Genomic DNA, 12,047 nt, shown 5'->3' with positions numbered 1-12,047 from the left:
TCTGAGTGTCATATTTCAAAATGAAAGTTATGAACCAAAGATGGATTGTACTGTCCAAGAGACAAACAGCCATGTGTTAAAGAAGGGTTCGAAAAGAATAAAACTTGTCCTTGTTATTTTTACTTAGACATGGCTTTATAGTTTGTCTACCTTTGTCTACATGTTCATTTTGACCCAGAAAATGCTTGTTATGCTAGTGTTATCACATTACAATAAAATTTACTGACTTGGTTTAAACATGGTATAACAACTTCTCACTTTTGAGTGAGAGGGTGACCACCTGCTAATAAGCCCAAGGGGGGACAAGGGGTATGTTTCTGAGGGACAATGTGGGACACTGCCTTGCGCGGTGGTGCCTCCACCCCATGGGCAGACTCACTGATAGTGGTTTACCCATTTCTAGCACATACCACCTTACATGGTATATTAATAATGTCCTATTCCCCTTAACAAGTGTAATTGCTGATGTACTGTATGCTTATGACAGAATCGACAAATGCACTTCCACTTACGATTTACTTTAGCTATTTAATTTTATTTATTTTTCATTACAATTTATTCACTTTAAGAATAAAGTACTGCTCATATAAAGCATTCGCGTTGAACAAGAGTTAATAATTTGTCCAGGGGGAGGGGGGTTTCTCTCATGTTTTTGTAATGTCTGGGAAGCCAGAATGCGCATGCATCAACAGAAACGGTTTGGATTTTTTTTTTCAGCGAACCGTGCCATCCCTATTACCTCAATAATCAATCAATTACAGGCCTAAAACAATCATGCCCGAGCCGACGGATATTAGTACATCTCATCACACCGGCATCCGCGTCTAAATCAGTTGTATGGTCTGGTTTTCAGTCTAAAACAGTCGAGTCAAGTATAAATGTCTCATCTGTTTCGAGATCTGCGCGCGCAGTCAGCGGATGCTCGCACCTCCCATCTCGCACCAGAGGCTCGCACCTTTTTTTCTCAGATTTTGAAAAATCTTCGCGATCGACTTAAAATGCTTCCAAGATCGACTTGTCGACCGCGATCGACGGGTTGGTGACTCCAGATATAGATGGGCGACCAACTTTTTTTTGAGCAAGCATTGATTATGCGTGACACAGTCTCAATTTGTGGGACGCATGAATTGGGCTTCAAACGCTGTGCGCGCACGCGCTACGCGGGACGGGTGGTCACCCTACATTTGAGGTGCATAAGTTCAAAAACTTACAATAAAAAGACTGAATCCAATATTTGTTTTCAGTGTTTTAAAAACGACTACTGATGGTAAATACATACTATCTTACTGAAAAAAGTAAAAGGTTATTAGCGACACTACTATTTATCTACTCCCTTACACTAAAGCCAATGGTATTTATCCTTCCATTTTAATGTAACATTTCCTAACTTATCTCAAAACTTTTCCAAATTCAGAAAATCTGTGGCTATGTGTGAAAAATTATATTATTTTCTTATTATTTAATATTTTTGTGTTATTAATAATAACACAATTAGTGCTGGATCAATTTCTTTACCTTCCTGAAGTAGCTTTTTTATATTTCTTTTGTTTACATTTTTGTAGAAATTTTTTATATTATCATAGTTGTTTTATCAACTTTTATTTTTGAGTTGCACATAAACAAACTAATAAAAAGCTACACTGAGAAAAATAAGTCCAAAGGCACCAGTTTGAAATAAATAAATAAATACTGTATTTGAAACATTTTGATGTGAGAAAGGGAAAAAGACTGAAACACTGGAATATTTCTAAATAAATTTCCTCAACAATATTTGTTTGAAACATTTTGATTTACATTAGAGAAAGGGAAAAAGAAAGAAACACTGCATATTGTCTGAAGAATCTGCTGAAATGCCAAATCAATCCAAAATAGTGAAATTATCTAAATGATCTAAAACATACCCCTATATATTAACTTATATCTAATTTTGTGTAAAATCAGTCGATTTTATTTTTCCTTCCTTCTTGTTCTTTGATGTAACTTGCACTTGCTTATCTCAAAAAATTTCCAAAACCAGAAAATCAGTGTTTCCTTGACTATGGAAATCAAACTCCAAATGCAACATGAAACTCTGCTAACCAAGATAGTTGTGCAGCACAGACCACCTGCAAAGAAAAGCATGTCTTGACCCACTAATTACACTCGAATGACCTAAAATGACCCATAATAGACTAAAAACAGACTGTGCTCAGCATGCAAGCTTTTGTAACCACATTCAAATTTCATATTCACTCACTTCAATTAATAAAATTAGTTGGCTAACAACTGTCCTCAATAAAGGAGCCATTTTTATGGGAGCATTTAAAATCCCACAATGGCCTTGGTTTGTTGTGGGTAATGGCTGATAACCCTAGCCCTGCCCCTGCGTTAAATGCAATAAATATTTTAGGAAAAATGAATCGCATGTGTTAATGAGCTAATTTTGACAGCACTAGAATGTATAGAATATACCCATAACAAACTTCACTCTGTCTATATTGATTGGAGAATATTATTCAAGTCAGGCAGTTCAAATCCTATTACTCTAACACGCAGTTAAAGACATGAATATTGTCTTATCTGCTGATTGAAGAGTCTCCCTTCTCCCTCTGTGTCTTTTTAATGATTTGTTCAGTAACCAGCACATGCTTCCAGTAAAATTCTCATTAACAGTCTTAACAATTTAATCTGGACCCGACCACTGCCAATATGAAGATAAAGCCAACCATCAAACGATCTACTTTTCCTTATGGAATATGCTCCAAACTAGCCACAAAGTGCAAATCAAGTGCAAATCAAAGTCTAATTGCAGCGAGAACATGCTTCTGTCACACATCTATACAGGCTACCAAGATTTCAGGAAATTGGGCAACCCATCAAGATCAGAACTCAATCATTACAGCTCTTTTTTTTTCTGAATTGGCTCAGCTGAACATCGAAGGATATTGTGGGAATCAGCTTGATTCAAATTTCAAACACACTCTCACCATCTTCTGTCTGACAAGCGGCAAATCACTGTGAAAACATACAGGCAACGTTCAAAATGGTCTCAGCCAAGAGTGTGTATATGCCAATATCTGTCCGCCACAGATAGGTTTCATATACAGTGGGAACCAGAAGTCTGAGACCACTAGCAAAAATGCTTCTATTTTACACATTTAATATGGTCTGGATTAAATGTTAATATATATATATATATATATATATATATATATATATATATATATATATATATATATATATATATATATATATATATATATATATATATATATATATATATTAGGGCCGGGACTTTAACGTGTTAATTGAGATTAATTAATTACACAAAAAATAACGCGTTAACTAAGATTAATTAATTACAGAAAAAAAATTCCCGCATTTTTAATAACGTATTTTTGCACCGCGGAACGTTTCTCACTGGATGAGTTTCGGCGGACCAATTATACTGGAGCACCAACTAGCGTTCGCATATCACTGCAGCACATCGAGCCTCAAGTATCACCTCAACGCAAAACATATAGCAGCTAGCGTGGACTTTACACTTTATGTTGAACTATGTATTATTTTGTTGGTGCAACTGGCAGTTTATGTTGAACCCTTTATTGTTTTGGCCAAGGTTATTGAGAGCTGGACTTAGTATGTTATGGCCTCTGAAGCAACAGAGAGATGTTTTCTAATAGTCAGTGTTTCCAATGTTCTGAATGTAATTGACAGTATTGTGTTTTACTTAAAAAACACTTTACAGAAGGTTCCAGCACCTATAAGCTTCCTGAATTTCTGAAATGTACTATTTCTAAATTGTTTCTAAATATGCTATTGCTACACTTAATGGCAAAAATTGCACTGGTCTGCTAAACTTGGTTGAACAAAAATAAACAATATTTTGATGCTTAAGCTTATGTATTCAGTCATTATTCAATGGTATACTATAAATCCATGTGAAAAAAAAACAAAAAAACTTCTCACTGTTCTCAGGTCAAATATTTATATGCGATTAAAATGCGATTAATTTCGATTAATTAATTACAAAGCCTCTAATTAATTAGATTAATTTTTTTAATCGAGTCCCGGCCCTAATATATATATATATATATATATTAATTGTATTATTATTGATGCATTAAAATTTTTACATTATCAGCAAAACAATTTGAGACAAAATTGTATACTGTACATTTCAGGATTTTTGTTTTATTGTTCTTTATATAACTGCAGCACTTAAGTTGCATTTATAAAATCTGCTAAATTTGAAAAAGTGTTATTTTAGAATCAGTGAAATACCAAATAATTTTTATTAATAGTTTGAATTGTTTTATTTCATATATTATACATTTCAAATTGTATTAATTTTGTTGTGTTTTTGTTATGAATTTTTTTTAGGTTTATTCATTTTATTTCAGTTTTAGCTTTAGTTATTTTAGGGAAATCAAGTTATACTATATGAAAAATTATATAAAAAAAACTTTTAAACTTAAACTTATTTTATTTCAGGTAATGTAAGGTAGGTTATGTTTTTTTTTTTTTTTTAATAAATAAAATATGATTAAAGTTTTTTATTATTATTATTATTATTATTATTTTATTAATATTATTATTCTTTATTTTATGTTTTACGTTTTCACCTTAATTTGAAATGTAAAATTTTTTAATTTGTGTTTTGACATTTTATTTAATTTTTTTTATTAATATGTATGTTCAATTTATGTCAGGTAATGTTTTATAACTCTAATAGCCCTGATGATCCAAAAGAGTGTAAAAGCAAAAGCATATGACTGTCTGTACTCGAATGTCACAAATTAGCTTATTAGTGACCCACAGAATCTGAAATATTTCACCTATCTTTTATGTCCTTTCTTATTCATTTAATGATATTAGATCATCATTGCAGTCTCAGACTTCTTGGCTCTGCTATAAACTCAAAAGGACCTTGAGTTTGCATCGTGAGCAGAAACCAGGTTTGAGAAGACAAAGGGCCAGACACAAAAATAAAGGAGATGAGAATGCAGGTGCAGACTATAGCCAACAGCAATAACAACAGCGTGCAGAGAATCTCAGAGAGCTCTAGCTACATATGACCACATTACAAATGGCTCTGGCATTCAGTTCAAGGCTGGAGAGGGATTCATTTGGAGGCGCTTCATGTCTGCCGGCTTTCTTTCAAGCTGATGTAACCTCTAGCCTTTATGTGTACAGCACAATGACCAGAGAGAACAGTATGCAGAAAATGTTCTTCATATCATACCAGACATGAGCATCACGTAGTAAGATTACTTAATACTATGCCTGTCAATGTAATGCATTCATTTGTTTAATGATTAGGTTAAAAAAACAGCACTTGAAAAACACTAAGCAAAACAAAAAGCACAATACAGCAGCCAAAAACGTCTCACCTGCCACCCTTAAAATATCTTATTCTGTTCAGCTTATATTGATAAAGCTTTGGATTAATGACATATTTAATGAATCAGCATATCAAGTAATTCATTTGATAAAGAAATGGAATGATTGACAGCTCTAATTACAAAATAGTTATGGCTCCCAAATCTGATTGAGCTGTTTAAAGCTGTACTAAAAAGCTTATGTATGAATATTTTAAAAACTAGAAGTGAAAAAAATTAATATAATACTACCAGAATACTTTGAATACTGCTTTTTTTTTTACTTAAATTTTTTCTAATAATAACATTAAATCAAAAGTTAGGTACTTAGTTACCAAGGAAATAAAAAGAGTTAAAAGAAAAGTTAAGAGCAATTGAAGCATGATAAAAAAAATAGTGTGGCCGCTTAATTTAAAATCTAATGTTATAACTCTATTTTCCTTTATCTAGTGTTTGTAAAATACTGAAATGAGCAAAACAAGTCCTTATCTCTTCTTACTCCTCTATAATATAATATAATATCATATGATGTATTTCATAAATACATTATTTTCCTGTATCTAGTATAAACTGCTGAAATTAGCAAAACAACACCTTATACTTTTTGTCCTTCTTTTGATATGCTATATTTCTATATAATAACGCATCTCAACATGTCTATTAAACATGAACTGAAACCCATGATTATTTCTGCGATTCAGAAAGGGACAGCTGTGCTGAGCATCTTCACACAAGGACACTGAAAACAAAGCCAGAGATGCTATATATGTGATTACAGCTTTTGTTACCGCTATGCTCAGACTGAATCTGATTTCGTTGAGCCACTTCTAACTATTCCCAGCAAGCCGAGAAACCACGCAGTAACCCTGAGCTTTCTGCCGATGGCGACAGACATGGGGGCTGGTTTCATACCCATCACTCTAATTGTATTTCATGAATACTGAAGCTCAAAAACAAGTTCCTAATACATTCACCTTGAGAGTCAAAATTCAAGCAGCTTTATTCACCAGCAAAACACCTTCCATACTTCACTTTAACAGCACAGTAACCATTCAAACGAATCAGTGTGATACTCCGTCCATATAATGATTCATTCAAAAGAAGCTAAATGTCTTTTTGTTCTCCAGACAGTGTAATCTGCTCTAGACGAGGAGAGGGAGTTTAAAACACTATGCTCATTGTACAGTATGACTAATGGCTTTGTTCAGTGATGGCTTTAGTTGTAATGGTGGTGTTTAGAGATGAAGTCTCACATTGTGGCTGGATTTTTCCCTGAAGGCAAAGTGCCTCTGAAATCCCCTGATAAATCGTCTTAGTATTTCAGTGAAAAATCCTTGCTCTTTCTTTTAAGGGCGTTGTGTTATTGCATTGTGGATCTGTCTCAATTCAAAGCAGCTTCAATGCAATATGAAAGCGGTTGGTATTGAAGGACGGGGCAGCACAAACTACATTGAACCTAACGGCAAAGTAAGCACTACTGCAAACAGGGTTTGCAACTTTTTCACTCAACAGCCAATTTGGTAACTACATTTAAGTAAGGAAATTCAAAACGTTTACAGTAAAAGCTAGAAATAAGCAGAAATAAGCAGAAATAAACCAGATTATAAGATGGAAATCATGGCTTAGAGTTAAAGTATACTGTTGGGAAAATATTTATTTGATCCCCTGCTAATTTTGTAATCTTTGTAATCTAATTTTTGTAATCCAGTTATAAAGAAATTAAGGGTCTGTCATTTAATGGTAGGTTTATTTTAACGGATAGAGACAGAACATCAACCAAAATATCCTGAAAAAACACATAACACATAAACATCTGTCTTTTCTCATCCTGCCACAGGAAAATGGTCATGCAAAACAAAATAGTTTTTTTTAGTACAAGAGATCTTAACTTACATTATAAATGCATAGACTTTGGGTGGAAAAAAATAAATGATGTGCAGAATTTAGGATTCTCTAATCTCTAAAAAACATGTTTTTGAGGATTGTGGAAGCTGCATGACTCATAATGAAATCACAGAGACCTCTGAGAAGGAGAGGAGAGAAATTCTGCTCAACATTCATGAGAGAGAAAAATGGGACAGGTGAGTAAAATTACAGCAGGTGTAATGACATACAGCTTCTGGTGGTGGTGAGGAGGTGAGAAAGAGAGAGAGCAGTGAGAGAGTGAAAGCGTATCCTAACCTTGTACTGGAACAGGAACAGGCCGCAGAAGAGGCTGTACAGGTCAGCCGTCAGCAGGGAGAGGTTCACCGCTGTGGCGCTGGTTCTTTTGATTACCACTGGCATGAAGCTGTACAAGCCAAACATACACGCGCTGAATCCAATGTACAGCAGCCCTGAGAGGACATAAAGAGTTACAGCCACATCAGTCACTATAGGGGAAATCTGAATACAACTGCATACAGTGCAATAAAGAAGGAATATCCTTAATAAAAAATACAAAATAAATGTTGATCAACAACCTTGAATGTTTTTTGTTTTTAATTTGGATGCATTTTTTTGTTCGATTTATCAAATTGTGAGTTAAAAAAATTTGTTATAATTTTAAATAAAGCTTAATAATAAATGTGAAGTATATATTTAAAAAATTTTTTTGAATATATTATGTAATGTATTCAAATATAATATGATATAATTTAATGTATTGGTCTATAATTATTATTTATATTACATCATAAAATAATAATAATTAGGGCTGGTAATTTAACACGTTAATTAGATTCATTAATTATGGAGAAAAATGACGGGTTAAAATTATTAACATATTTAACGCACTTGCCCCGCCCCAGACCTATGTGGATCATCTGTCATTTCATACAGTCGATTGATGACTAATATGAGGCATGGCAGCAACTTACTGTTTGATGGAGCCTAGAAAATATCCTGAAAATTCAAGATATGGTGCAAAATGCCCCTGTTTGAAATTTTGTCTCATATTTACTTCACATAGTTAAGAAGTATCACATGAGAAGTAGGCTAAGTGCAAGATAACATGAGTGCAAAATTGATAAGTTACTCATCTTATACAACAGTTCATTAAGAAGTTAATAAATATGTTCTTGCGGTTCTTTGATCTCACACACCGGTCAGTCTGATGGTGATGATCCGCTTCAAGTCGAACCAGCCTAATGATTCAATGAATCATTCATAAAGAACCATTTACTTCAGTCCTGAATCAATCAGACATTTGAATGAATCAAATGTATGAATAAATGACTCGAGAACTTAATTATTAAGACATTACTACCACTTACTGGCAGTTTTAGTTTATTATTTAGAGTATCATTTCATTAAAGAAATAATTTATAAACTCAAAAGGACCTATTAATAATAATAATTCACCCAACCAAAAATGACAATTATGTCATCATTTACTCACATGGTCCAAAAGATTAAATGTAATCAATTTTATCAAACAAAATATTTCTTGCTGAACCTTGTTTTTGTAATCTCTGTTTGATTCTTTGCACAACAATGACTTTCAATTATCTTTTCAGAGTAATTTCTCCAAATTTAATGTGCGAATAATCAATCACCACATCCAGTAATTAATTCGATAAAATATTCTGATTCCGATTGGTCAATCATGACATTCTACACATCTACATTGCATCTGAGTTTTGATCTGGTGCAACTTTGTGATAACTACTGTACATTATCTTTTATTTACAATGCTTACCCATTCATAGCTGTGTTCTTATAAATATAATGTATTATAAGAAAAAGCAACATTGCAGCATCATACTGAACAGATAAAGCCTACAGTGATGAGTTTAGCACAATATTCCTCTGTTAGCAGCTTTCAGTTGTTCATGTCATAAGGGACAGAAAGTCAGCAGGTGTGATATTCTGGTCATAATTCATCCAGCACAATCATAATGGAATTGGATGGCATAAAAAATTGAATTATTCACTTGTGTTTTCTCAGGCCATTCATTTCAAAATGTGTTGGTAAAAGACACAACTCTTATTCCAGCAGATGGAGACGCAGCAGAAATGGAAACAGATAATGATAATTTGTTTTGAAATGAAAAAGCAGACAATGCTTACAAAATCTGCTTCCTGTCTGGCATCTCACCAAGTCACCAATTTAGCTTTTGTAGGTGAAGTGCACAATTTTTTTTTGTTTGTTTTTATATATTTCCTATCTTGGTTTGGAGTATAAGGGAAAAACAAAGAGAAAAAAAACTGAGACCACTAGATAGAATAATATCAATATTATTATATGACAACTCAGGATATTAAAATAATAATTATTATTATATTTTATTATTACAGTTTATTATTAGTAGTATTATTCATGAGTGGTCCCATTACAAATATTAATACTGTAATGTTAAAAAAAAGGTAATTTGTATATTTAGTTAGCCCCTTTATATTATTGGCACCATAATTCATTAATATCGTACTTTAAGGTGAATAATAAAATGACATGATATTACTATGATACCATAAAACACAGTATCATAGCACGTTTTAATCTTTTGGTTAGTGACAGTGCTGCTATAAAAGTAAAAACAAATAATCAGCCTGTATCCAATAAGGACAAATCAATGTCAGGATTGTATCACACTATATATTTCAGAGCTCACTGCTGTTCACACGCAGTTGGTTCTCAGGCTATGAGGCTTCGGAGATGAGCAGAAGGCTTCATAACTTATTCAGATGCCTTGCTAACACTGTTTGGAGATGTAGCACATCATAGAATTATAAGTTGTCACCTGCTATTCTGGGGAAGTTCAGATCTGTCTGTAGGCAAGGATTTACAGAAGGAATAAACCCGTTAAAAATTCTTTAATTACTTGGAGGTGATGACAACATTTTTAGAGTATTTTCAGAGTGGATGTGACAAATCTAACTAATGATGCGCCCTGAGCAATGTAACAGTACACATATATACAATAGTGGCAGAAATAGTATTAAATAATATTAAAAGGAAATATTAATATAAAATATATTTGGACACTTTTAAAAACCTAAAAAAAATATGATAATAATAATAATCCAAATGCATGCATTGCATTGCATTTTATAACAACATTTTCAGGATCCTGCCCTGACAGCCCTGTCCATCTTGTCTCTGTTCCATGTTTCTTTGTTTGTTTTGTGTCTAAGCACATGGTTCTGTCTTTGTTTGTGTCTGCCACGTGCTCCCCTTGTCCCACTTCCTTGTTACCCCTGGTCACGCCCCCTTGTTTAGCCCTTGTCTGCTTGATTGTTTTCACCTGATCCTCATGTGTACTGTCCTATATATTGGGGTTTCTTTCCTTGTGTCTCTGCTGGTTCGTTTTTGGTGTTTACCCGTCTCTTGGCCCAGAATTTATCCCTTTGAGCGTGATAATTATTTTGATCTCTTATCTAGTTGTTTATATCCTTTTTGGTCTTTAGCTTTGTGTAGTTTAAAAGAAAGGGAAATATTTTTGTGTATTCTAATCTAGTTTTGTTTTCATTCGATTTAAATTTTCATTTATTCTTGCTTAAGTGATTGCAGTTTTGGATTTAGTTTTGTTCTTACTCTTGGATTATAGCTTTGGTTCTCTTTTGCTTTGTTCTAACTTTGTCTTCAATTGTCTGTGTCGTTTTGAGTCTTGTTTTTGTGTATTGTCCTGTCTTGGCCCCACTCAGATTTCCTGACCACTGAACCCCACTGCCTGGAAGCAGCTCACCTCTATCATGTGTCAAGTCTCTGGTCTTGTGAGTCTCTACCTGGCGTCTAGACTGGTGACATTTGAGTTTCACTTAAAGCTACGGGTTTCCCGTGTCTACCTGGCCCTTCCTCTGGAGCTGACTACTCTGTGCTTGGGCCCGTGGTCATCTTGGACTGTCTCAGTGGTCATCCCTCCTGCCCGTATTGTTGTCTGCCCTGCCCATCTGTTTGAACCGTTTCACCGCAAATTCCCCCAGCTGTTCCAGTCTACGTTTTGTTAATAAAATTACCCTTGTCTGCTCATTCTGCATTTGGGTCCCATTTCTTGCAGATCCCTGACAAACATTACATTTATTGAAGCGTTTTACTTGAAAAAGCTTTTGTTTCCTTAAAATAAAAAGCACTTTTTGACATTTGTTTTCTAATGCAATGACATTCAGATTTTTTTATAAGAATGAAAATTTGCTGAAAATTTACTCACGATGTAGAGGTATTCAAAATATATATGAGTTTGTTTCTTAATCAGAACAAATTTGGAGAAATTTAGCATTACATCACTAGTTCATCACTGGATCCTCTGGAGTGAATGGGTGCCATCAGAATGAGAGTCCAAACAGCTGATAAACACATTATAATTATCCACCAGTAATCCACAAGTCTCAATTGGGAGACCCAGCTATTGGGTTGTTTTGACCCAGCGGCTGGGTTTAATGTTTAACCCAAATATTCTGGGTAGAAAACCAACCAGTGGGTCAAAACAACCCAATAGCTGGGTTTGTCCATATTTTAACCAGCGCTTGGTTGTATTTAACCCAGCTTTTAGAGAGTACATGTTTGCAATTATCAAAAATTCATCAATAATCATTTTAAAAACATTGCATCTGCCCAAAATACAAGTATATAATCCATAATAACACTTCCTCCAGTAAATCAGTCCCAGTCCATCCCCTGTTTTCCTCTCACAACATTAGCCACCCACATAAATAAGTATGTAAACAGTGCTTGATCTGTGCATATTTCTCTCCTGATTCAGATGAAAT

At 33.9% G+C, this 12,047-nt stretch overlaps 1 protein-coding gene across 1 annotated transcript in view; it reads right to left on the bottom strand.

Moving 5' to 3' along the window:
• Positions 1-12,047, bottom strand: part of LOC113120517 (solute carrier family 35 member F1-like) — an 81,639-nt gene that overhangs the window by 7,948 nt on the left and 61,644 nt on the right. The window contains exon 7 of the mRNA XM_026290386.1: positions 7,542-7,696. Coding sequence (XP_026146171.1) covers positions 7,542-7,696 — 155 coding nt within the window. The remainder of the gene's footprint in view (positions 1-7,541; positions 7,697-12,047) is intronic.

This window comes from Carassius auratus, chromosome 20 (genome assembly GCF_003368295.1).
Source record: "Carassius auratus strain Wakin chromosome 20, ASM336829v1, whole genome shotgun sequence".
NCBI classification, from domain to species: Eukaryota; Metazoa; Chordata; class Actinopteri; order Cypriniformes; family Cyprinidae; genus Carassius; species Carassius auratus.
This window is presented reverse-complemented; position numbering and strand designations above follow the sequence as displayed.